The sequence below is a fragment of the Emydura macquarii genome, unplaced genomic scaffold, assembly GCF_026122565.2.
Source record: "Emydura macquarii macquarii isolate MOO-44397 ecotype Brisbane River unplaced genomic scaffold, CSIRO-AGI_Emac_v2 contig_1790, whole genome shotgun sequence".
In the NCBI taxonomy this organism is placed as follows: Eukaryota; Metazoa; Chordata; order Testudines; family Chelidae; genus Emydura; species Emydura macquarii.
Window position 1 is genome coordinate 2170038 of NW_027131927.1, and position 25811 is coordinate 2195848.

At 59.0% G+C, this 25811-nt stretch overlaps 2 protein-coding genes across 5 annotated transcripts in view; both read left to right on the forward strand.

The window, feature by feature from the left end:
• Window positions 1-19090, forward strand: part of AKT2 (AKT serine/threonine kinase 2) — a 38185-nt gene extending 19095 nt beyond the window's left edge. For both annotated transcript variants that reach the window (XM_067556596.1, XM_067556597.1), the window contains exons 3-14: window positions 1900-2028; window positions 2732-2843; window positions 4373-4526; window positions 5573-5704; window positions 6431-6496; window positions 7068-7136; window positions 8078-8200; window positions 9290-9418; window positions 10485-10699; window positions 11352-11439; window positions 12491-12593; window positions 13697-19090. In XM_067556596.1, the coding sequence (XP_067412697.1) occupies window positions 1900-2028; window positions 2732-2843; window positions 4373-4526; window positions 5573-5704; window positions 6431-6496; window positions 7068-7136; window positions 8078-8200; window positions 9290-9418; window positions 10485-10699; window positions 11352-11439; window positions 12491-12593; window positions 13697-13776 (1400 nt within the window). In that variant the 3' untranslated portion in view covers window positions 13777-19090. The remainder of the gene's footprint in view (window positions 1-1899; window positions 2029-2731; window positions 2844-4372; window positions 4527-5572; window positions 5705-6430; window positions 6497-7067; window positions 7137-8077; window positions 8201-9289; window positions 9419-10484; window positions 10700-11351; window positions 11440-12490; window positions 12594-13696) is intronic.
• A 1611-nt stretch (window positions 19091-20701) lies between these two features.
• CCNP (cyclin P) lies at window positions 20702-25581 on the forward strand. 3 transcript variants are annotated; one of them, XM_067557275.1, is made up of 9 exons: window positions 20702-20848; window positions 21526-21597; window positions 22207-22285; window positions 22621-22766; window positions 23203-23301; window positions 23757-23912; window positions 24281-24439; window positions 24638-24816; window positions 25070-25581. In XM_067557275.1, the coding sequence occupies exons 1-9, from the start codon at window positions 20780-20782 to the stop codon at window positions 25242-25244; spliced, it is 1134 nt and encodes a 377-aa protein (XP_067413376.1). In that variant the 5' UTR covers window positions 20702-20779; the 3' UTR covers window positions 25245-25581. The 3 variants fall into 3 exon arrangements, with proteins under 3 accessions (XP_067413376.1, XP_067413378.1, XP_067413379.1); XM_067557277.1 differs by having other exon boundaries at window positions 22210-22285; XM_067557278.1 differs by lacking the exon at window positions 23757-23912 and having other exon boundaries at window positions 20703-20848.
• Window positions 25582-25811: the final 230 nt, after the last annotated feature.

The window sequence follows — 25811 nt, forward strand, 5'->3', positions numbered from 1 at the left end:
AGGAAGAGGTGGAAGGTGCAGCCTCCCGCTGGTGTCCTGCAGCGGGCATGGGGAAGAGGCTCTGTGGTTAGCTGGGGGCGAAGGGGAGGCTGTTTGGGGGCTTACACCGAGCTGTGCCTGGCTTAGCGGAGTCCCTCCAGCTTCGGGTCCCCAGGGGAATCTCCCCTTGCAGCTGTCCAGCCTTCCCTTTCCCCGCAGCACAGCAGACCCTGCAGCCCTGAGCGTGGGGTGGAAGGGCACTCAGACTGAGGCTGAGCCTTGAGGGGCACCGAGGCTTGCCCCGAGCTGGGCGCAGGCTGGTGCATACATTTTCGGGAGCAAGGGCCTGATCTGAAGTGAACAGGAGTCTTTCTCTTGGCCTCAGTGGGCTTTGGAGCAGGCCCTCAGCTTAACCCGACTGCAGCGCACGAGGGAGACCTCTCTGTCCCGGGTCCTGTCCGCAGCACGATTAGATCCGTGCCACCAGTGGTCACGCTGAGGCTCAGGTTGCCCCTTTCCCTGGCCCGCGTGGCCAAAAGATTATTTCCGAGAACCACGGTAAGCTGACGTTGCTGTCTGCGAGCCTCGGCGTCTGCCCGGAGCCGGGCTCAATAACCCATCTCTCAGCAACAACCATCCAAGGAACCATGGCTGGAGAAGTGGCGCTAGCAACAGCTGTGCTTTAAACCCGGCTGTGGGTGCCATGGAGCTGCCAGGCCTACACGCACGAGCGTAATGCATGTTCTCCCCCTGGATGGCTCTCCGCTAGGACCCCATGCAGACGGTTGCTTTTATTTTTAGCGTTATGAGACTATTGGAAGTGCAGGGGCCCGGGAGCAGCTGCGCTGGGGGGGGGTCTGTTTATAGAAGTGCTGAAGGTGGGTCTGGTTTTGCCTTTCTTGCTGAGGGCTTTCTGGGGAAGGAGCTGGGCAGATTTATTCCCAACCCTGTAGCTCTGAAATATCCCACGTGGCTTTTTTTGCTCCAGTGAATGGGGCTCTCTGTGGCTTAATCCCTGTGACTGATTCTACCGCGTGCCCCGTGGCTTCTGGGTCTAGGAAATTTCTCCTCTCGGCAGACGAATATAGCCGGCAGCTGGACGGGAGCAGAGGGGGTCAGGGGGTCGGACAGGGCCTGAGTCAGTGCTATTTCTGCACTTAGTATGGTGCACAATTACCAGCGCTAGCAGCAGTGCTTTGCTGAGGCTCGGTCCGAGTGATTTCGGTGCTGCCAGCGTATGCTTTGGTGGAGGGAGAGATGCTACCCGTGTGACACCAGGTCCCTTACGACAGCTGCAGAGCCGGTCACTTTTGGCAGTAGCTGTCACTTCAACTAACGAATGAGCAGGCAGTCTGCCCTGGCTGGCAGGGCAGGAACCTGGGAGCCAGGATTCCTGGGTCTGTTCCCTGCTTGCCATACTCTTCCTCAGGGTGCCCAGGGCAAGTCATTTCACCTCCCTGTGTTTCTGGTGACCCCAGAACCTCTGAACACCTGTTTTTCCCCAAGGCTACCCCCTGAAATATTTTAAAGGCCCTCCCCCCCCACTCTTTGAGGGCCCCTGCAGCCCGTTGGCGCATTCTTGGTGTCTTTGACTCGCTGGCTGCGTCAGCCTCTCGCCACTAAACCCCCAAAGTGGCTTTGGGGAGCTGAGAACACGGGGGGCTCTTTCTCAATGGCCCTTTGACTCAATCAGTGGGAATCCAGAGTCTCTGCGATGCCCCAGCAGGGGTTGCAAGCTACAGATGAATCCCTTTGGTTGTGTTTGTCACTTTGCCCCACCTGCCTGTGTCTTGCAGAGAGCAGGGCAGCCGCTGCTGGAAGCGTTTCCTTTCTGTGTCGCCGAAGTCGGGGTGGGAGCTGATTTGAAGCGGGCTGGAGCGAGGCATGAAATAACACGTGCGCCATTCGGCTTTGTTTCAGGGGAGTACATTAAAACATGGAGACCCAGGTACTTCCTTCTGAAAAGCGATGGCTCTTTCATTGGCTACAAGGAGCGGCCCGAGACGTCTGATCACAGCTTGCCACCTCTGAATAACTTCTCGGTTGCAGGTACGGCTGCTGGTCAAACACAATCAGGCTTGGATGTCCCACAGGGAGAGGGGCTGGCTTAGCACCCAGGAGACCTAGCCGTCATTATCCCCAGCCTGTGTGCGGCCCACATGGCAAAGCCAGCATCCCTCTCTAAGGCAGAGAGGAGAATTCAGTCTCCAGGATCTTTGTGCCACAGTGCCATTTAAGGCCAGATGTGGTGGCACAAACTTGTCCAGACTGAGACCCAGCAAACTCATTAGTGCCTCGCTAACTGATCTTCCAGTCGCTGTGTGTGGGAGAATAGCAACCAGCCCTATAGTCCTTCGTGCCACGCATGGGAGCAGGGACGTAGCGTTGTGCAGTTTGCATGCCGGGGACAGCACGGGTTTAGTCCCACCAGGGCTAGCCCCTTTGAGACCCCTGGCATAGATGGACTGGGGAGGCTGAGAGAAGAGACCGGGAGGCAGCTAGCGCCAGGCAAGAGGTGGGTGCTGCATGTGACACTGACTGGAGGCATTTAAAAACACACAAGGTAATTGGTTTTAACTGACTCCTGCAATGAGCAAGGAGCCAGCGTAGGAGGTTCTGATGGGCGTGCCGGGGTCACGCTGCTAGGGTGATATTAAGGGTAAGCGAAGGGTACCTGTCTCAGAAATCAGCGTTAAAGTGTACTCCCCAGCTGGACCCCCTCCCACGCACCCTCCTCCCTCTCTGCCCCCAGAATGCCAGCTAATGAAGACCGAGCGCCCCAGGCCCAACACTTTCGTCATTCGGTGCTTGCAGTGGACGACTGTCATCGAACGAACGTTTCACGTGGACTCTCCCGACGAGCGGTAGGTGTAGCTCTGCCTGCTGCCTCTCTGAATCACGGGGCTTCTGACTGCTCCAGACCCATCGCGCAGCAAACAGCCTGTGTGGTAGCAGGGCGGAGATGGGCTCTCTGAGGAGCATCGCTCCACTTAGCTCTTTCTGTCTTCAGAATCCTTTGCAGCCACTGGCTGGCCAGCCCTCCCAGATTTGCTGAGAGGCTGATGTCCTCCCCAGATCAAGGGGGAAACTGAGGGAGACGGGGATGTCAGAGCCAGGATAATTATTTACATGCGTTATGGCCAACACCCTAGAGCCCCCAACAGAGATCGGGGGCTCCCTGGCATGCCGGGTGCAGCACTGAAGTGCTCCCGGTCTGAATAGAGGGTAGGCAAGGGGAAGTAAAGGTGAGTTCCCTGTTCTATTGCTGTGCCAGGGCAGGGGTGTTCTAGTGATCCTCTGCTGGAAGGCCAAGCTGGGGAACTACATTTCGGACTGGGGTGTACCAGCTGTTAGATTGGAGGCAGACAGAACCCTGTCTGCTGGCATGGAGGCTCCCAGGCCGTGAGAGCCATGCTGGTGACTAGTGAGGCGTGCGCACGCGCAGCCAAATTGTGGTGGGATTTGGCCTTGCAGGTGGGGCCTGATTCTCTGTGGCCAGTGTCCCGCGTGGCCACTGGCAGCAGGCGTGTAACGTGCTCATGCCTTGCTCTGGAGTAAAGGGTGTCAGACGGCTCAGGGCAGCGGAGAATCACAGCAAGATGAGGAGGCTGATCTGACAGACCCTCCTCCAGCCGACGGGCGCTTAGCCTGGAAAATCCCAGGCTGAGTGGTGGCGTTTGGAATTAAAACACCACAAATCTCTCCGTAATCCTCGGGCACCTGTCTAGCTGTTGGCAAAATGGCCTCCCCAGGGCTGGTTTGGCCTACAGGCCTCAAGTTTAGCGCTCCCCTGAGTGAAGCAGCACTCTGGTGGGGGCCACTGCCCATGGAGGGGGCCGTTACAGAGGTAGGATTGACATACACCGCTCAAGAGAGACGATCTCCTCGGTTAGTTCCTGGGGGCTCCCCAGGGTAGTATATATAGGCTACCCTGGTCCTTCCCTTCCAGACCAGGGGGCCTCTTTGGAGCAGTGAGAACAGCAGTTTGCTCTGAGCACGGCGCGTCCTCACACCAGGGGTGTCACAGGGACGTCGCTTGCAGCAAAAACAAGGGAGAAGTTTTGTGTTTGCGCTAGTTGCAAAACCAAGGTCTGCTGCCAAGTGGGGATACTGGATCCCATTGGCAGAGTGTGAGCCCAGGGGCTTCTGGAGGCAGTGGCTGAAATCGATCAGGGCAGCGTTGGGACCCGCGTTAGCGGCTGTGGGAGAAGGAAGGGCAGAATCTGAGCTGCCGGGATCCGGCCTCTGTTCTAGCGATATTTGGATATCTGGATATTTCAGAGGTGTTTAAACCCGCTCCTGCCCCATCTTCCTGCTCTAAACAGCAGCACGGGTGCCCGTGCTGTGCTGAATGCACTGCCATTTGTGCTGATTTCCTATGTTATAACCACAGAGAGGAGTGGATGCACGCCATTCAGACCGTAGCAAACAGCTTAAAGAACCAAGAGCCAGAAGAAGACACAATGGAGTACAAATGCGGCTCTCCCTCCGATACCACCGGGGCTGAGGAGATGGAAGTGGCTGTGACCAAGACCCGGGCGAAAGCAGTAAGACGTCTAGCATGTTGAGGCTTCTCAGGCTGGGTAGTCATGATTCCTGAGGTGGGGCGTTTCCAGGGGGGCATGCCCTCTCTTTATAACTACCTGGGAAGGAGGTGGGTCACCCTAAACCTTTTTTCTGCTGTAATGTGAGGTCACAGTCTAGAGAAGTTCAGAAGGTCCCTGCGCTGGAATATTTGTGACCCTGAATCCATTCCGGTTTCCATTCATTTGCTCCAAGCTGCTGATGTTTCATGGCCAGGTCCTCCTGTATACTCAGTACCCGCAGCTGGGGACCGTATGTTCAAATTATGCCGCACTCATTGAGAGCCTTGGGCGGTGCGACATGGGGCGTTCACTCCAGATAGGTCCATACACAAGTGCTGGTCTCTCTGGAAAACCCATCTCCTGCCACATGAACGCGCTATGATTTCTTTCCACTGCACTGCACGCCTGCCCACAGAAGCGATGTGTAAATCCTGCTAATTACACATCACTTGGTTTTAAACACGGTTACCTTCTGTTTTCTCTCCCCAATGATCTTCTTTCAGCGCAAGGCTCTGGGAGGGGGGAGATTCATTCTCAGAGAGCGGGAAACAATTGACTTGGCCTCGTGATTTCTGTAAGCCCCGCCCCTAGCTGCCACAGCAAATATTTATCTGGAACGAGAGGCTCCTCCGGGGAAGTGGGAGTCCTGGTGTTTGAGGTTGGCATGGAAGCAAACCAGACCTTTGAGCCTCTTCATCTGGAGCCTCCGTGGATGACGATGGGCTATGAGTGGCAGGGGAGCAAACCTGGGTTTAAACTGCAAGGGTGAAATTGCCCCCTCCCCCGTGCGTGCCAGGGGGCTGGAGCGGGACTTACCTGGGTGTCTTGCCCTCATGCTGTTCTTCTGCCCAGGGCTGAACCATTTTATAACTAGTTAACATGGCAAGAACCATGGGGGGATAACACCTCGCTTTTAGCTTGGCTCGCCTGCGAGCGTTTCCCCACCTTACAAGGGCCCCATTTTGCAGCACGTTGTTAACCCGTTCCCCGTCCACCTCTCTTCCCAGACCATGAACGACTTTGACTACCTGAAACTCTTGGGGAAAGGCACCTTTGGCAAAGTGATCTTGGTGCGGGAAAAGGCCACGGGGCGGTATTACGCCATGAAGATCCTGCGGAAAGAAGTGATCATCGCAAAAGTACGTGCTGTCGCAGGCCCGTTCTGGGGAGGGAAAGCTCAGCACGGAGGGCTTGGGGGCAGCTTTCCAAACGCGGTTCCTCAGACACCAGGTGATTCTGAGTGGATGATTTATGTCACAAACATGGGAGACACTAAACAAGGCTTCTTTCAAAACCACAAGGCGTGTGTTGTGTGTGTAGTTAGGTAACTTAACCCTCTGTATTTTGTGTATATTACGCGCTCTGTGTGTCTCGCTGTGTTTTCTTTCCTTTGTTTGCCCGTGGGGAGAGGGCTGAAATTCTCACCTGTGTGCAAATGACTTAAAAATCAATGTGTTCAACTGTAGCTGTCTCCATCTGTCTCTTGTCTTCTCCTTAGTAAGCTCTTTGGGGCAGAGGCTGCCTTTTGTTTGGTGCATGTACAGCACCTGGCGCCATGGGGTGCTGCTCCATGGCTGGGATCCCTAGGGGCTGTGGTAGTTCAAAGAATAAATGGCGGGGAACTGGGCACGTGCTTCACTTTATGTTCAATGGGACTTACGCAGATTCTGAAGTGTTTAGCTGGCTAGTTGTGAACACTGCCCCGTGGCTGCTGTTCCCCTCTGGTGTGGATGCCGGCCCCCAGTCCTCGCCTCTCAGCTCGAATCCTAACTGCTGCGGCTTCAGGGCTATGCGGCCTGGCCAGCCGGCTGGCTTTAAGCAGCCTGACTGATCTGCCTCAGTGTTGTCTGTCTGTCTCCCCACAGGACGAGGTCGCGCACACGGTTACGGAGAGCAGAGTGCTGCAGAATTCCAGGCATCCCTTTCTGACGGTAAATCCCCTGCAAGGGCGGTGAGGGTGCGGAGGGGTCGGGCCTCTAGGCAGGCAGGGAGGGCGCACCAGCCGGGGAAACAGCCTAGTTATGTTGCACTTGTCCTTCAGACACACGGCGTCACTTCCTTTCACAGCACAGCAAGGGCTTGTGACAGCAGGTGTCCCCTTGGGGTCTTTAAATGTCCCCTCCCTCCCCCCCGAGGACCTGGGTGTCTGGATGCAGAGCTTTCATCTCTCGCTTGTCGCTTCAAAGGCAGCTGAGCTCAGTAAGGAGCACAAGCCAGGACTGCACAGTGGCCACTGGGAAATGAATTTGCTGGGTGCTCAGCTCCTGCAGTCGGCCCCATGCGCTGGGCAGGACATGATCTCGTGCTGAGAGGCTGTAACATGCCAGCGAGCTCAGCCTGGTGCTGGACTGGGAGCCAGGAGCCTCCCAGCTGGGATTCTGGCTTTGCCGTTGTGCAGCGCTGGAGCCAGAGTCCCCGCACCGTGTGCCTTTTGAGATCCCTGGGAATGCAAAAGCTGCGCAGCCATCGTCTGCCTCTTCTCAACGGCTCCCTCTGTTTCAGGCCCTGAAATACGCCTTTCAGACCAACGACCGGCTGTGTTTCGTGATGGAGTACGCCAACGGAGGAGAGGTGGGTCTTGGCCGGCAGATGCCGCGGCTTGATGCATGTGCTCTTGGTACAGGCTGGCGCCTTAAACACTGTAGAGCTAAATAGTCCCCCCGTGAAAATAAAACAGGCCCAGGTGGGTGAGAGGCACGGCCTGTGGGAGAGGAGACATCGGCAGCTGAGGCTGGAAATATTAAGGGGAGAGCTTTGGGGAGCTGAACCGTTAGCGCGCGGTGTGAAAGACACACACACACACACACACACACACACACACACCTCTCCTCCCCCCTCCCCCCCCCGGAGAATGCCATTTAAACTCTTCCATCACCTCACGTTGAGGCTTCGGGGGTTCTCCGTTCTTATCGCAGCTTGTGCTGCAGGGAAGTGCCAGCCCCTGCCCCTGGCAGCAGTGTTTTAGCCCTGCCGTAAGGAGCTGTGACGCAGCAGAGAGGGATGCAGGAAAATCCACTGCTGTGTGTTCTGGCAAAGCCAAGGCAGGGTGCGTTCCATGGGCTTACAGGACTCCTGGGTTCCTTGCCCTGCACTCGCCCGTTTGCCATCTGACTGCAGGAATGTCATTCTCCCAGCTATCCATTGGGGTGTGGATACTTACCCACCTCCCATGGGGCAGCAGGTGTGAATCATGTAACGTCACACTAGCAGAGCTGACTGGCTGTCAGTCACTAGCTTGCTGCTGTGATGTCTTCCAGTGTTGTTTGTGCTGCCCTTGTTAAGAGTGACTTCAGGGCAGCAGTTTGTGGATGGTTCGAGGGAATCTTTCTGCACTGCAGTTGTCAGGCCGGGTGGTATGTTCTCTGTGCCGTTCTCCGAATGTTCAGGGGCGGTGAGCTTAGAACACACAGGACGGCATTATCGGCTGGCTCGGGCCTGCAAGAGCGATTATCCCTGCGCTGGCTCTTTCGGCACTTACGGACAGGCTCCCACTCTGTTTTCCTTTCCCCCAGCTGTTTTTCCACCTGTCGAGAGAGCGCGTGTTCACTGAGGAGCGGGCCCGTTTCTATGGTGCCGAGATAGTGTCGGCGCTGGAGTACCTGCACTCCAGGGACGTGGTCTACAGAGACATCAAGGTAACGTCAGGACAGACAGCGATTCCACCCGGATTATCGTTAGCACCTGACTTCTGGAGGCACTGAGTGTCCGGGGCTGCAGCTGGCGTCCGTGCTCAGAGCTTCTACAAACCAAGCTCTTTGATTTTAAAAGCTAAAATTGAATGTTATGCTCCTGGGTGCCTTTTTCCCACTTCGCCTGGCTCAGACAGTAAGACGCAGCCAGCCAGGCGTGTCTCAGCAGCACCGTGCTCTGGCTGCTGCGTTTCGTCCCTGCAGGAAGGCATCTGGCAAGGGCCAGATTAAAAGCCTCGGTCTGGGCTCAGAAGGATCTGCTGTAGTGCGACATCCCCCACTCCCGCCCTGCAGGAGCCCCAGCCGGCCAAGAGGGAGCGGGGTCGCCCTGGCTCGTTCAGCGCTTCTCCGCTCTGCTGAGAACAGACAATCAGGGCTGCCTCCCTCGGCGCCATACAGAGACCCACCAGTTCAGAATCTAGGGCCAGGAGATACCCTCTGGTCTGACCCTCCAGTATCCCCCAGGCTAGGGAACGTCACCCCTATAATAACCCATGTTCTACGAGCCGCCAGCCAGCCATTAGCTCCTGTCCTGCTTCTGAGGGCTGAGGCTTAGCCACAAACAGCTCCACTTCCCAGCACTCAGGCCCTGGGGCAACCCAGCCCCGAACCATGGCATGGCAAGTGTTCAATTCACGTGACGGGTGGTTATAAACCTCCTCTTTTAGCCACACCCACATTTTGGGCCCAAACTACTGGATGATGTGCCCTTCAGTATCCCTGTGATGACCGGCTGTGTTTCTGGCCCACTCCTGAAAACAAGCAGACTTGTGCCCCTCAAAGACCGCGTCCGACTTGATGACTGTTTTGGTGTTGATGATTTGTCGACTTGCGGTTGATTATTACCAATACCTACCGGTGGGGGTGGCATCTTTACGCCGCAATGGTCCCTCGGCTTCCCTGGCCCGTGCTGTGCTAGACACTCTGCCCTGCAGAGCGCACGGTCTCGGCTCCGTGGAGGAGCCAGCGGAATTAACCCGTGGTGCTGACCCCCTCGCCCCGTTGTCCGTATTTAGCTTTCTCTCTGCCTTTCAGCTTGAGAACCTGATGCTGGACAAAGACGGCCACATAAAGATCACGGACTTTGGGCTTTGTAAGGAAGGCGTCACGGACGGCGCCACCATGAAAACCTTCTGTGGGACGCCGGAGTACCTGGCCCCGGAGGTAATGAAACCTCAGTCTTAGGTGTGTTATGGTGGCAACTCAAGGCCTAGACCCAAGACCGTGGTGCGTGTGTGAAGTGAGACCGTCCCAGTCTCTGAGCCTGACTGCGGGTGGGGGCGAGAGAGACAGTAAGGGGATGTGACTCGCCCAGCCAGCCAGTGATGGGCCTGAGAGCAGGGCCCAGGAGTCCTGACTGCCAGGCCAGTAGAATAAGGGGTGACGATGCTGTTTCCTCGCTCCCTGGCTGGGAGCGGCGCGTGACAGGAGGTTGGTGGTAGTGGCTGAATGCGGCTGTCAAAAGCACCTAATAAACTGTCTGCCCCACTCAGCTGGGACCATCACCCTGACCTCAGGCCAGTGATCCCTTAGAAATTCTGCTGAGAATTCCTCAGCCATGGCGGGAAGGTCCCTGCCGTGCTGTTTGTGGGGCAGCTTGTTCTCCAGTTCAAGATGGAAACAAAACTGATGAAGAAAACGTCTTTCCCTGGGGGTTATTTTAAAGGCCTGGAGCTTTAATTTTGAAACCAGGAATTCCAAGTACTTGATAAACCTAAAACCTGCTTTAATTAGGGGACCGTTCTTAGGCGGATTAGTGTATTTAAAGCCGGGGGGGGCGGCGCTGAGAGCCAGGACTCCTGGGTTCTATCCGCAGCTCTGGGAGAGGAGGTGGCTAGAGCAGGTGGGTGGGGGTGGGAATGGAAGCCAGGACTCCTGGGTTCTATTTCCAGCTCTGTCACCTTGAGAGAAGCTGCTGCATATCCTCCCTGTTGCCTCATCTGTGCCCTGGGGAGACGGGAGCATGGAGCCCTCCTTCCCCAAGAGCTCGTGGGCAACTGAGGGGATAGTTGAGCCGTTGGGCAGTGCCTCTTGTGAAAGCAGCGGGGCAGGGCAGGACTCGGAGGGACTCCCTGCTGCCCCAGCCCGATGCGACTGCGGTGACTGAGGAATGGGCGCCTGCACCAGGTGCCGGGCAGAAGCCTTTCCCTCAGGCCTGGCACTGCCTGGGCCTGGCACGGCTGTGCCTCCTCTCCGCCGGCTCATGGGGCCTCCCACTCTCCCCGCACAGGTGCTGGAGGACAACGACTACGGGCGGGCCGTGGACTGGTGGGGGCTGGGCGTCGTCATGTACGAGATGATGTGCGGCCGCCTCCCCTTCTATAACCAGGACCACGAGCGTCTCTTCGAGCTGATCCTCATGGAGGAGATCCGTTTCCCCCGCACCCTCAGCCCCGAGGCCAAAGCCCTGCTGGCCGGCCTGCTCAAGAAGGACCCCAAGCAGAGGTGGGTGGGTGCCTTGGCACGTCCGGAGTCTTTGGCTGTGGTCTTTGGCCCCCTGGGTGCTGGGCACCTGAACCCCTGGAGAAGCTGCTCCGCAGGGACTCACTGTGCCCGAGCGGGTCTCTGGCGCTGCCTCAAGTGTTCTCAGCTGTGACCTTCCACTCAGGGGTGGCTGCTCTCCCGGGGCAGGTCTCTCTGTATTTGCTTGGGAGACGGTCAAGGCTTGGCAAAGCCCTGAGAGATCCCACTGGCAGGTGTGGACCAGATGCAAAATATCCTGACTCCTGCCCAGGGGAACCTAGATTAACATTTCCTGAGCCTTCTCTAGGAATGATTTTGGGGCACTTCTCTGGCTGGTGTTATCCAGAGATCAGAGCAGATGATCACAATGGTCCCCTCTGGCCTTGGAGTCTATGAATCTATACACAGAAGTTCAGCCGGTGCCAGGCAGGAGACCCTGGGCAGGTGCACTGGTTTTTGGGGTAAGCTTGAAGCTGGTGCTGATTGACATAAGCCAGGATTCTGCATACACCCCAGGGTCTCCTTGACCTTTGGCACCATCTGACTAAATGGATTTAAAATCGCACCTTTAAACTGGTGCTAGACGAGGCCCCGGAGTGATGGGCGGGCAGTAACGGTGCCTCTGTGTCCACAGGCTAGGGGGAGGGCCAAATGACGCCAAGGAGGTGATGGAGCATCGATTCTTCACGGCAATCAACTGGCAAGACGTGGTTCAGAAAAAGGTAGGAGGAGGAAGCCCTCCATGCTGTGGAGGTGCTGGGTTTTTTCTCAGCCCCGAGCCACTTAACTGTAGACGTCCCAGAACAGCACGCTGCTGCTAAGTGCATGGGTGAGGCTGTGCAAAAACCACCTTTTGCTAACACCTGATCATCACAGCACATCACTGTATCCCATGTGCAGGGAGAGAAGGGGTTATAAACGACTCCTGTTACAGGACGTGAAATCCTGGCTCTCGGTTTTCTGCATTTAAAATCTCCGTGATGATCCTCTGTCTGATCCCAGCACAGCGGCTTTGGTTTGAATTGTGAGACCCCTGTGCTTTAAAGTGACCCTGTCACATCAAAAACAACAAGACTAATCCAGACTAACACGGCTACCCCTCTGGAACTGTCACATCAAAATCACCAAAGAAAAGTGAGCCCTCTCTGCTGACCCTGGCGGGATCGTCAGAGGCCGACGTGCTGTTTGCCATATGTTGGTGGTAGAGTTCAGTACAGCTTGGACAGTCCAATAGAGCGGTTTGTACAGGAATGGCGCTGGGCTGGGCTGGGCATGAAGAGACAGGCCTGGCCCAAGAGCTTACAGTCCCCAGCGTTCTCTGGGCGATGCATCCCCGCAGCAGGGTGGGATGAGGGCCTCGGCTGGTCGGTGTCGCTGCTTCTCACGCCTCCGTTCAGCGCTGTGGGGGTTGGTTTGCAGACCCTTGGGGAGGAGAGGGTCGAGCTGTGTCAGCACCTGTTTCCCCTGTGCCGGTTTTAGATTGAGTGGTTTAGTTTGGTTTAATTTAGGCCGACTAGGAACAGGTTTCAGAGAAGCTGCTCTTTAGTGGATAGCCGAACGTCCCCCTGGGGGCGTGCAGCAGTTTAACTGAAGTGGCGTGAGTTGATGTGTAGACGGGCCCTAGGATGTGACCATGCTTGTGCAGCAGAAGGGATTGTCCCAGGGGCAGGCGCAGACCCAGCAGAGGGTCCGGTGTACAGTTGCACTGGAGAACGTGGAAGCCTGTCCACCTCAAGTTCAGTGTTACCGACCGCCGCGTCTCTTGATCCTTAGCTCGTCCCACCGTTCAAGCCCCAAGTGACATCAGAAATTGACACGAGATACTTTGACGACGAGTTCACTGCGCAGTCCATCACCATCACGCCGCCGGACCGTTGTGAGTATGGCTGGCTGCTCAGGGGCTGAGACAGGCCCAGACCTTGCACTTCTCTGGGTTTGCTGCTTGGCTCTGAGGAGAGGCTGAAATGGAAATGTCCTTTATGGAGGAAGCTTCACAGATGTGAGAGACACCCCCAACCCTCCCCACCTAGCAGAGAAAGCAGGGGAAACCTGGCTGGGCTAGCGGCCTAAACACAGGATCAGGTGCCAGGATTCCTGAGTGCTAACCACTGCCTCATTGCACAGCACTGTGCCTCCGTTTCCTCATGCTTGTAGTGGGAACGCCAGCGCTGCCCTCCCTTGCTGCATGACTGGGATCAGGGGTTTTGCACAGGGCTCTGCTCTGAGGGTTTAAGATTCACGGAGGGACGTAGGTTGGAAGTGGGCCAGTCCAAGATGCGAGGTTTGATGATGCGTGTGTTACGATAGCTCTCAAAGCGCAGACCAGGTCAGAGGCCTTAGATTGCCGGGTGCTGTGCAGACACGCAGCAAGAGCCAGTCCTGGTCCCAGAGAGCTCCCAGCCTGGATACATGGGGGGAGAAGGGAAAGGTCCCCAGGGTAGCCTGGGAACTCAGCACAGAGGCCTGCAGTGGTTTACCCAGGGAGCTGGGAATTGAGACCTCCCCAGTTCCAGCCCAGCCCAGCCCCTTGCCCAGTGGGGGAAAAGATGGCAATAACCACGTGTCCCAACTCAGTTGCAGTGGGTGAGGTCTAGGTTGAATATTAGGAAAAAGTTTTTCACTAGGAGGGTGGTGAAGCACTGGAATAGGTTACCTAGGGAGGTGGTGGAATCTCCATCTTTAGAGGTTTTTAAGCTGAGGCTTGACAAAACCTTGGCTAGGATGATTTAGCTGGGGTTAGTCCTGCTTTGAGCAGGGGGTTGGACTAGATGACCTCCTGAGGTCCCTTCCAGCTCTGTGAGTCTTAACTTCTGAGCATCTCCAGGTTGGAAGGGCTCTCTGGAGGTGATTTGCAAAAGCACCTAAGGGGTTTAGAAGCATGAGTCCTGTTGAAGGGCACCTGGGCTCTGGGGGTCTCAACTCCTCGTGGTCCTTTGGAGACACCCCTTCCCCATAAACCACTCCTCTCTCTGGCTGCAGATGACAGCATGGACTCCCTGGAGGCCGATCAGAGGACGCACTTCCCACAGTTCTCCTACTCCGCCAGCATCCGAGAATAGGCCGTGGCAGACAGAGACGTGGGCTCAGAGGACGGGAGAACTTGTTGGTTTTGTTCCTTGGATTTCTCTCCAGCAGTCTGGTCACACGCTATCCCGGCCCCCCCCCTGGAGGCTGCAGGGGAGTAGCCCCAGCTGTTTGAAACTCAGCCAGTTTGGCATCACCCCACCGGCGGGGAGACACCAGGTCCTCGCTCTGAACCATACTGAAAGGAAGTGCTCTTGCTCCATGACTCTCACCAGCGCCGAGCCGCGGCTCGTTCAGTAGCATGGGGTTGCTTTGATTATTTTTTTTAAACTCCTAGAAGTGCTTACAGCTTTTAAAGAAACGCCGCCCCACAAGAGAGCCCCTCTCTCAGCCTTCCTCTCTCGTAACGTCCAAGCACCCGTCATGCCCCGCCGGCCGGGATGCCACCTAGCCAGAACTTCCACAAAAAAAAAAAAGACCAGGGGAGAGTTTTGTGGAGAGGAATCCTGGGAAATCTAAACTGGCTCACAAGGAATACCGCCCGTCCTGTCCAGAGCTTTCCCTTGTTCCAGAGAGGAAACCTGAGTGGAGGTGACATAACGCTCCGTTTGGAGTCTCTGTGGGGACGCAGATATTAAACCCTCTGAGCAGGTCCAGAGCATGGCGGGTTGGCTCTCCGCCTGGAAGGCTGCTGTTTACTTTATTGCTACGTTCGCTCGTGTCCGTTGCAGCGAGGAACGCCGACTCACTGGCCCCAGGGTTAGATTCACGGTTCATGTTTTCTCTTCTGCCTGTAAAATCTTTACAGCCCTTCCTGATCTGAAAGGGGAACCAACGGAGACCCTGAAAACCAGAGACTTGTGAATCTCGGTGGGCAGGAGGTAGGGAGGGGGAGAAGAGACCATCTGGTGGGTGCTTTGAGACGCTTGGCCACCGTCAGCAGGTTCACACTTCACACAGCTGCCTCCCGTAGCCACACTAGCACTAAGGACGAAGCTTGCTCTTTCCACAGAGAAGTGATGTGCCGGGAAGGGCGGGGTTTCCACGCCCTCTCCCCCAGTCTCGCCGGGGGGCTGCCTGTCGCACAGTAGCGCCTGTGTACGACGCACAGGGCTGCAAAAGCAATAATGGTTTTTCTTCAAAACTGCCTTAAAGCCAGGAGTCGGTGCGCTCAGTGCTGCAGCCAGCGCGTGCCCAGCATGCAGCAGGGTTTTATATGGCACGACCGGGCAGCTAATGAACACGTACTGCAGCGCTTCTGCCAAAAACACCTTCCGCCGCAGTGGAGCCGTTCCTGAGAGCCCTCTGCTGCCCAGCGCAGCTCCCCGGGCGTTGGGATAACACTGTCTCACAGCATCCTTTGGCTCAGGCAAACGTCCGAAGGTCCAATTCCCTGCGCGGTCACTGACGCTGGTGCCCAGGGGTGGGGACCGCTGTCCTGCCCCGCCCCGTCCCACCCAGCGCCAGTGGCCGCATGGAGTGCGTTGGGCAGCGGAGAGAAAGTTAGGAGTCACGTCTGCTGCGTGACAGTTGGACGCTTTCTTCCCTGGGTCTTCCCCTGGCAGCACTTCAAGATGTCCCGTGTCAAACTCAGATGCTCTGAAAGCCCTCGGATCTTTCAGGGGCAGGGGGACAAACAGCCGCCTTTTCCTGCCAGCGTGTCTCACTGGTCCAGTGCCTCAGCCATAATACGTGTTGGGCTCTAAATTGCAAAGGGCTTTTCTTGCCGTGGAAGCCCCTAGCCCTGTGGCAACAAGCCAGCCCCATTGCCCTGCTCCTGGCGCAGCCGCCGACAGCAGAGCCGCGCTGGCTCGGGAATCTGCCGTTCCGCCTGGGTGGCAGGTCACCCCCGCATTGTGCGGGTGAAGCAACTACAGGATGCGTGGCAGCGGGGACCCAGCCTCTGGGTGTCCCTGCAGCTGCTCAGACAGGGAACGTGTCCCACGCAGGGGCTTTCCCGGTGTTTCAGCAAGATGCGTTTTACTGGGATATTCTTACCCACTCTGGTATCGACGTTGATTTGATCTGATCTGAAAACCTAGCACAGCCGAGCTCTGTCCCTTGCAGGCGGGGTCTGTTTCACCAAGGTTTTTGCTTAGGGCAGCGCGCCTCATGCCCCTAACGCACGGCATCCAGCCGGTTAGCCGTTCATTCGGGGCTTCGTTCGCGGTGATGCGGTTCCGTCGCAGGCGATGGACGTGCTGTTCAGCGGCTGACACCCAGGACACCGTGTGGCCTAGTGTTTGGCAAATAGCCAATTATGTATGATTGGCGGGAGGGGAAAGGGGCACTCAGTATAGACGCCCCAGCGACTCAGCTTAGCTCTTACTGCTATGCAATGTCTTAAGATTCGGGATTGCCAGATCATTTTTGGGGCGCGTTTTATGGCATACTTGCCAGCTCCTAATTTTTAATCTCTGGAGTATTTCTGCTGCCTGTATCCGCATCAGAGCCCAGCGCTGGTGTGGGTCCTGGTCGTTTCCCTCATCTCCAGCCGCTTCTCTCAAACACAGGCAGTGAGAAGAGCCGCCAGAAGTCTCTGAATTTCTCAGGGAGGGCGACAGCCTCTTCCCAATGCCAGAGCCAGCTGTTGAGCATTGCTGCAGTTCAGGAGAAGGACTTGCCACCATGCGGCTGCCACCCCTGGAACGCCCACAGGATGCACTCTTGGGAGCGGGGAAGCAGGCGGCTGCATCTGTGAGCCACAGACCCAACTGGAGGGCTGAGCCCAGGCTGGGATGCCCTGTGTGCTGCAGGATCTGGAGCTACTGAGTGAGGGGGGATCCCCAGGGTTCAAGCACCAGCACCCCCACCCCACTGCAACTTCCCCTTAAACCATCTATCCCGGAGACAGCTCTCTGAGCGCCCGGGAACTGACGGCTCCAGCTTTGCTCTCACACAGTTAGTGGGGTTGAATTTCACACCTGCAAAGCCTCATGCAGCCTCAGCCCCAAGAGCAACGGGCGTGGAGGGGCAGGAGGTTGGCAATCCCCGCTGGCCCAGTTGGATGAGGCAGGCTTCCCCTGCCCCTCGGGCATTGGAGTTTCTCGGCAGGCCAGCCCCTCGTTCCGAGCACGTTGGAGAGTCTCCGCGGCATGGCAGCAGTGTTCTTTGTCTCCAGCTGCGCTGCATCCCTATTGCAGCCCAGGGCTCTGGCGTGGGACCCACAGGCTGGCACCGTTGGCTCGCTGCAGACCGGTAGCTGGAGTTTATCCTGGAACTTCTGTGCACCTGGGCCCCCAGGGTGACCCCAGGGAGGTGCTGCCCAGCACCCTGCCGGGAGAGAAGGTCATCTCCCCACTACGATAAGGCTTGCTCCTGGGAGCAGCTGGACTTGCGGAGAGATTTAGCTAGGGCCATTGTTGCGTGTTCCAATAGTGCCTGGAGTCCCGACCAAAAGCGGGGCCCCCGCCGGGCTGGATGCTCGGTCCCAGCAGACGCAGGCAGAAGGGTTATCCCCATTGCACTTCTGGGGACCTGAGGTCAGAGATGCAGGAACTCTCCCAGGGTGACAAAACTGGGAAGGAAATTCCCATCTCCCAGTCCGGTGCCTTTAACCACAAGCCCTGCTCTTGTCTTGTGAACAGACACATCTCTGAGCCTCCCTGCACCTTACGTCTGGGCCCCCTGATCTCAGCGTCATGCCCATGGGCAAGTCCTCCTCTTTACGGGGGATGATCGCTTCCTCTCTGGAGAGAGACGGTTCTGAACCTCTGCAGAATTAAACTGGCAGCTTAGAACCTCCTGGCTTCGTTCTGAATATAGCTTCCTGGGAGCAGTTCTGATACAACTGCATCGATGACAGTATTTTCTGCCGGGGCCAGTTCCGGGCCGAGTGCATATAAACCGCTGCCTGCTGCTCCTGGTCGGGCATGGCTGCGTGACCAAGTGCTGAGCTGCGGGGAGAAGCATTTGTCAATACTGTTAAAGTGCTTTGTTGCTTGGCCTGTATATTTCACGCTGCATTTGTCAGGGAGCCAGGTGGGAACCCAGCAAAGCTTTCATTTAAAACACTTCTGGCTGCCCCGGTTTGCCTGACTCCAGCTGGATCGCAGGCTTCCCCTGGGCACGGTGCTTTGGCTTTGTTCAGAAGCAGCTTTCTCGCTACGCCGTAGAGCCTTAACGTTCTCTTGGCCTTTCGCTTGTTGAGTGTTGCTGGAATTTCACGTTGATTCACCCGGCTCAGGTGCTGGGCCCCCGAGTCCTTCCCTCCCCTGGGCGTTACTGCGTAGTGCTGCTGATCCAGCACCCTGTGCTCTTGAGGGTGTGGAGGTGCTCCCCAAGCATCAAGAAATAAAGGGCTTCCCCCTATCTAGACTGGCCTCAGTCAGCTGTCCCAGCTTCACTCAGCAGGACACGGTTCCCATCGAAAGTGCTTCTCCGGCTCTGCGCTGGATCAGCTTTGAGCAACCAGCTGGACGTGTGAGCTTTGTCACGTGGCAGGGGGAGCTTTGGCTTTGGAGGCGAAGATATCCCCCCCCACACACACACACACCTCGGAGGAGCTGAATGAGCAGCCCCCATCGACCCTTCCAACGCAGACATGGTTTAGCTGCGACGCTGGGATCTCTGGCATGTCTGTACAGTGGTAGAGGCTTTTGGTTGTTACAATTCTCCCCCTTCGTGCTCCAAGACAACCTCACTAACAACCTTTTGAGTGTAGTGTGTGTGTAGGTGTGTGTGAAAACTGCCGCTGGTTGGCACATGCCAGGAGAGTTCAGTGGCCCAGGTCTAACTTTTACTCCTTTCACATTCTTGGGATGGGGGCAGGGAGGGGGTTTCTTGTTGGTGTGACAGTTGAGGTGCATTTACTTAAAATTACTGACACATCTGAGTGGCTTTTCCCAAGCGAGGGGGATGCTCTGGGGGGAGAATTGGAAGAATTTCTACAAAGCTGGATTTTGAAACTTTGTTTAAACACAGACGCGATGTCCTGATGCTGGTACTGTGAGATTTGATTCACGCTGTAAAATAAGGTTTTGTGAATTATCAATATTATAGCTTCCTTTTTCTAGTACCTGCAAGGTGAGATTACTGGAGTGTTTCATTTCTGTGAATCTGTCCAAGCCGCGCTCACCTACTCCCTCGAATTTGTACGGTACAAGCAATAAAATGTTTTTTGGAAAGTCTTGGATTATCTTGTTTTCCCCCAGGGTGCCCCCCCCCCCCCCCCCCCCCCACAAGCACCATGGTTGGACCAGAGGCATTTCCCTCGCTCCAGCCCCCCATCCCCAAGCCCCCCGTATCCTGGGGGACAGGCCAATCCCAGATGCTCCGAGAGGGGTGGTCCCACCCCTTCTGCTCCTTGCTCGAAGATGTTTCTTCTCCCCATTGCCGCTGGGGTCTGCAGTGGGGCCCTTTCAGCCCCTTCTCCAGGCTGCTCACCCAACGGGACCCGATCCCCTTCACAAACCAAATACACACAAGATATCACCTCAAGGAATGCAGCTGTCTCTGGGGTGGAACACTGCACCTATTCAACAGCAACACCACACAGCTGTTAGGAAGGATCCTGCAGGAGTGATTTAGAGGGGCCGCAGGGACTCCCTGGTTGGAATTGGCTTGAACGCCCCTGCCTGGGGTGGCGCAGAAGCAGCGGGAGGTTGAGCTGCGCCTCCCTTGCCCTCGGTGCTGCCCTGACAGTGTGGGACAAGGCCCCCTGGGGCTGGGCTAGGCTGAGACAGAATCTCCATAGAAACACATCCTTGGGCGTCTTGCTGGGTCTCAGCACCGACACCTCCCAACAGATGCTTGATTGATGGGGCATCAGAGACACCCCCCCCACACACGCCCCAGCAGGTGACAAGTGTGCAGGCAGGGAGCGGCACGAGGCAGTGAATGTAGGCACACTAGAGCATCAGCTGGAGCCCCTGCCAAAGACCAGAGCCCCGTCGTGCCAGGTGCTGCACACCCCCCAACCAAGGGCACTGCCCAGACCAGCGCATGAGAGGTCCTGGCTTTGAGAGCTCAGTCTAAAGAGACAAAGGGAGGATCATTATGCCCATTTTACAGATGGGGAAACTGAGGCCTAGGGAGCTGCAGGGACTTGCCCAAGGCCATCCAGGAAGTTTGTGGCAGAGGTGGGAACAGAGCCCAGCTCCCCTGAGTCTCAGCCCATCCCTCCAGGCTCCCCATTAGTCCCTGCACCACCAGTGCCACCCTTCACACCTTCACTGTGCTGGCTGTGGACGCTGGGCACCTGCTGTGACGGTTGTGCAGCGGGAAGCCGCCTGGGACAGCAGGGCTGGCTGCAGCTGGGGGTGATGGTGCTTCATGGGGATGGGGATGTGCCCATAGCGACACAACATGCCAATTACATGCACATGCTGCTCCCAGAGGAACCCAAGAATCAGAACAAACCTCCTTCCTACTAATACTGTTCTCACGGATTTCTGCCCCTCACTCCTGACCCACCGCCCCCTGCTAGCCCAGCCCTGCCCCCCCACTCTGCTAGTGCCCCTCACTCCTGACCCACAGCCCCCTGCTAGCCCAGCCCTGCCCCCCCTCTGCTAGTGCCCCTCACTCCTTGCTAGCCCAGGTGCCCCCAGCTTTGCCGGTGCCCCCCACTCCCGACTTGCATTCCCTCCCCCCATTTTATTCATGGGTTTCCCATCCTTCAGGCTGGGAAGTGCCCGGGGCTTTGATGAGGGCCGTCAAGGGGAGAATCGCCCCCAGCTGCACCGCTCCCCCCCCCCCCCCGGCTGTCCCGGGATGCGCGGCCTGGGGCGGGGGCATTTCCTGGGACCTCGTGGCCACCCCTGGGGCTGGGTGAACAAACTCAGCCCGTGGGAACGGACCCCTCCCGCATGGCGCACCCCCTCCCATCAGCGAGGGGGGGGGGAATTCCCAGCCGAGCCAATGGCTGGGCGCTAAGCGGGGCAGAGACGCACCAATAGTGCGCGGGGGCCTCCACCTGCCCCCTAACGAAGCATTAATTAGCAGGGCCCCAGGCCAGGGCCCCCACCCTCAGCTGCTGCCTTTACCCCGCTTCCCCCCCTCCCCACCCCGCCCCCCAGCTACCTCCCTCGGGGCAGGACGATGTGGGCTGCGCTGGGCAAACCAGCCCCGTACCACGAGCTGAGGGGCTGGCCCCCCCACCAGAAAGTGGTAGGGGGCTGGGGTGGGGCCCGGGCGGCAAAGGCCCTGGGGGGGCTCAGATCCAGCCGCTAATGGACCTAAACTCCAGCCGGGGCTCCCTTGTTACCAGGAACAGCCCCGGGAGGGCCCTCTAGCTGGATGCTGTGGTCGGGGGGGGGGAGGGCTCCATGGGGAAGCCAAGTTTGCTTAGGCTGGGCCCCGCCCCTCCCCCTGTGCTGGGATGGAGACAACCCCCTCCCCCCGGGGTCCCTGCAGGTTGTGGGGGCTGGTGCATGGGGGAGGGGGTCTCCCTGCGTGGCCCCCTCTCTCCCCCCGTGAGTCAGGCTCGGCTCCGGGCCCAGCCCCCTTTTCCCCACGGAAAGCGAGGCCCACTCCTCCTTGCCTATTTCACGGTTTCTGGGCCCGGATGCCTGGGTCCCGAGCCCGTGCTGGGGAGGGGGGAGCATCCTGTGCCCATACCAAGCTCCCTTCCAGCATCCCCCAGAAAGGCTGGGGCTGGAACCCAGGCGTCCTGAGCCTGCCGTTCCCCCGGTGCTGGTGCCTGGGGGATCGGGACCCAGCCAAGTCGGGCCAGGCAGGAGACAGCTCATGGCGCCCCCTAGGGGTGCTGGGAGGTCCAGGAATCTCCCCCCTCTCCTGAGATGGGGTCCCACCCCCAACCCCCTGACCCCCGGGTCTCTCATCAGCTGCAGGAAGAGAAACGGGAGCCGCTGAGAAGCAAGAACAAGGGCCCCGGCGGGGACAAGGGGGCCAGGAAGGTGAGTTCGGCTCCCAGGTCTGCTGCTGATGCTTCCTCTGCCCCTGGGCCTCAGTTTCCCCACTGGTCCCATGGGGAGGGGGAGCCTTCCTCTGCCTGTGCAGACAGCGCCCCCGGCGCAATGCGGGCCCTGATCTGGGTGGGGTGTCGAGGAAGTGTCTACGAAGGCCCCCAGTTGGGCCAGCCCATCACTGAGGGGTCTGATGGGGGGCCGCGTCCCTCTTTCTCACAGAGGCTGGGGGGCAGGGGCGGGCAGGTCAATTGCCCTGTGCTTTGAAGGGGGGGCTGAAAATGCATATCGGCTTCATGCCTCCGCACCTGCTGTTTGCAGACTCCCTGCCCCCCCAAACTTCTGGGAAGTGGGGCTCACGGGGGGAAACAAGGGGACAGAGGCAGGTTTTCTAGGGGGTGGATGTCGAGGTCTTGGCTGTGCTGGCGGTGGGGGGAGGGGAGCGTGAATCCCGACAGAGTCCCGGAGCCTCGGTCCTGGGTGGGTGACGAGGGGCGTTGGCCAGGACGCCCCCAGTGCTCAGAGGATGCTGGCCGTGCGGGGGGAGGGCTGGGGCGCAGGTGCCGGCTACTCACCCCCTCCCTTCTCTCTCTTCTCCAGAAGAAGCCGCCAGGAAGCCGGGTGGAGAAAGCAGCAGCTGTTGGCCCCAGGGTGCCCACGAACCCCGCCTTGCAAAGAGGTGGGGGTGCCATTCGGGGTCCGTGGCCTGGCCGGAGGGATTGCACCAGGGGGCGGTGAGTGGGGGTGGGCCCAGAGCGTGACCCTCCGGCACCAGCCTCCCCTCACCCCCCTCACCCTGCCCGGGACGGAAACTGGGAAGCCCACGATGCGCCCGTCTCTGGGATGGAGGGGCCGTGCGGGGAACCCCGCAGCCAGGCCGGGGCCCCGGGGACCACGACTCCCCCGATGGCAGGTGGCTGGGGGCTGAGTAGCTGCAGGGCTGCGCTGGGCCCGGGGCCAGGTGCGGCTGGGGGGTGCAGAGGGCGTGGCTGGTGACGCTCTCTCTCCCCGCAGGAGAACCCGACGGGGTAGAGCCCGGGGGGGGGCGGGCGCTGGTCCACGTGCCTGAGGCGCTGGCCGAGGAGCTGACCCGGGCGCTGGTCAGCATGGACATGGCCATGGAGCAGGAGTACGCCTGGGACATCTTCACCAGCATGATGGTGAGGGGGGGCCCCTGGGCACCCTCACCTTCGCAGGACAGCATGGCCAGTTAAAGGTCATGGGTGGCGTTTAGTCACGTGACACTGGCTCCCCAGCTGCCCCATGGCTGGTATCCCTGGGAGGGGAAGCTGGGGGGAGCAGCTTTTTTGGGGGGTTGGACAGGTCAAGACCAGCCCCCCTGAATGCCCCCATGATGAGAAATGGGGACCCAGCCCAGGCAGGAGCATCCTAAAGGCCCTGGCTGGGTCCTGGGTCCTGCCCGTGGTTCTGGGAGGGGAGTGGGGTCTAGGGGCTAGAGCGGGGCAGGAGGGGTGGGGGGCTGGGAGCCAGGACTCCTGGGTCCGATCCCTGGTTCTGGCCCAGTTCCATGGCTTGTCCCTTCCCGCCCCCGGACCCAGCCGCTGCCCCGTCCCCACGTTTCTCTCCTGTCCCCAGAAGAAACAATCCAGCTACATCTTCCAGAGCTGGGACGTGCCGCGTGCCGTGACGGCCGAGATGCGGGCACTCATAGTCGACTGGCTCGTGCAGGTGCACGTAGGTATCGGTGACCCCCTCCCCCCACCGGCCACCCCGCCTCTTGCGTCTGCCCCCCACTGCCCCATCCCCACAGCAGCGAGACCCCCCCCAGCCACGTGCCCCCCAACCCTGGCAGGACCCCTGGGGATGAAGCCCCCCCGGCTAGGTGAACTGTCAGGACAGGCTGATCCGGGCAGGGCAACGAAGGGGTTGGATTGGGTTTTCCCCAGAGGGGGAAGGGCAGCCTGGGACTCCTGGGTTCTACTCCTGGCCCTGCTGCAGATGGCTTGGCAGGTCTCTCCCCTGCCCTGGGGTGCCTCAGTTTCCCCCTTTATAAAACAGAGGCAATAATTCCCTCTCCCCCAGGATGCAGTGAGAGCGTTTGGTTCCCCTCCCCCCATCTCCCTCTCCCCCCCCCCATCTCTGGTTGCCCTGGTGACTGTTGCCCAGGTGACCATGCCCCCCACCCCCAGGAATACTTGAGTCTGGCGGACGACACGCTCTACCTGGCCGTGTACCTGATGAACGCCTACATGAAGGTGGCACGAGTGCGAGTCCCGGCCCTGCAGCTGCTGGGCGTCACCTGCCTCTTCGTGGCCTGCAAAGTGGAGGAGTGCACTTTCCCCGAGGTGGGGTGGGCGCCCGGATGCTTGGGTCCTCTACCTGGCTCTGGGAAGGCAGTAGGGTCTAGGGATTAAGTGAGGGGGGGGGGGTTCTCTCCCAGCTCTGTGGGTTCTCTCCCAGCTCTGTGAGGAGGACACCTGGGAGCTCTGTGAGGGATCCAGTGGTCAGAGCAGGGGGCTGGGGCCAGGACTCCTGGGTTCTGTTGTCTCTCTAGAGGGGTGCTGCAGGAGCCTCAGAGGAGCCTTTGAGACCGCGGGGGAGAGGAGGGCAGCGTTAGGGGTCTGGGAAGGGAGTGATGGGGGTGGCAGGGTTCCCCTGCTGGGCTGCGGGGTGGGGAGTCCCCCCTGGGCCCAGCCCTGCGGTTCCCTTGCAGCCAGCCGAGCTGTGCTTCATGACCGAGGACTCGTTCAGTCGCCGGGAGCTGCTGCGCATGGAGCGCAAGGTGCTGTCGCGCCTCAACTTCGAGCTGCACTACACCAACCCCGTGCACCTGCTGCAGCTGCTGGTGGCGCTGGGCCGCTGCGCAGGAGAGGTGAGCACCGGGGGCTGCTGGGGTCTCTCCCCGGCTCTGGAGGGGAGTGGGGCCTAGTGGTTGGAGCGGGAGGGGGCTGGGAGCCCGGACTCCTGGGTTCTCTCCCTGGCTCTGGAGGGTGGGTGGGGTGGGCGCTGGGTATCCAGGTGGCTGGGGTGCTGTGGAGGTTCCTGACCCATGTGCGCACCCCCCCCCCAGGTCCATCACCTGGCCATGTACTTCATGGAGCTGTCTCTGATGGAGGCTGACTGTGTGAAGTTCGAGCCAGCCCAGCTGGCCGCGGCGGCCCTGTGCCTGGCACAGCGGGTGCTCCAGGAGGCAGACGTCGGGGACTCGGCCGCTGGACCGGAGGGCTCTATGCAACTCTGCTTATACAGGTAGGCGACCTGCTTCTCTCCGCCGCGGTGGGGGACCCGCGTGGGGGGCAGGGGCGGCCCCCCCCCTGAAATGCAGCCAGCAGGGGGCACTGCCCTCCAGGGGACTTGATCCCACTGGCTGGCCTGTGGGTGGGCCCCAGAGACATGCCCCTCCCCCCCAGGGCAGCAGGGTGGGGGTGGTTCTCCTTGCCCCGGGCTCCCTGTGGGTCTGCCCCCCATGCCATGTAACACCCTGCCCCCTCCCCCTTTGCAGTGAAGAGGAGCTCGGCGCGGTGCATCACTCCATGGCCAAGGCCGCGCTCCGGGCTGGCGCCTCCAACCTCCGGGCCGTCTTCCTGAAATACTCGCACCCCCAGAAACTCGGGGCCAGCACCAGCCCGGCCATCGCCCGCTCTGACTACCTCACCCGGCTGCTTGGGGACCACTGATGCATCCCCCGGCCCCTGCCTGTGAGCGGCGATTCCCCCTCTCCCTGCTAGGGTGGGGGCCCAGGGGAGAGGAAGCCATGGGTCCTTCTCTCAGCTGGGGGGGGGGGCAGTGAAATGGGGAGGGTTGTTTCTAAACCTGTTACTCTTGGACTCACTTCGGCAGGAGGGGCTGGGACACGTGGTGGCCGTGCTGGGGCTGTGAGCGGGGAGGGGGGAAGGGGGCAGGCTCCCAGCACCCCCCATGGGCCTCAAGGGGGGGAAAAAAGAAAAAAAGAAAAGCTGGTGTGATGAGAAGATGGCCGTGTGCATTTGTCAAATAAAGTGTGTTTTAACCACACACACGTCTGCTTCCTGCATGCGAGCGGGTCCGGGCTGGGGGGGGGCGGCCTTCCCGACTCTCTAGATGGCAAAGGGGGGGTTAAATTTCTCTGGCCCATTCAGCCATGGCCCCGGGCAGCCAGTAGGGGGCAGGTTTCTGGGGGGCAATGGGTGGGACCCTACCTGCCCCCCGCCCCTACCCAGAGAACTGGGCTGAGGCCTGCAGGACTCGTGCCATGCGATGCCATG

Bases quoted from the DNA above. Each gene is read 5' to 3' on its own strand.
- CCNP (XM_067557275.1), top strand. From the start codon at position 20,780: ATGTGGGCTGCGCTGGGCAAACCAGCCCCGTACCACGAGCTGAGGGGC. The intron at 22,286-22,620 runs GTGGGGGTGCCA...CTCTCCCCGCAG, and splicing joins GAACCCCGCCTTGCAAAGAG to GAGAACCCGACGGGGTAGAG. The intron at 24,817-25,069 runs GTAGGCGACCTG...CCCCCTTTGCAG, and splicing joins ATGCAACTCTGCTTATACAG to TGAAGAGGAGCTCGGCGCGG.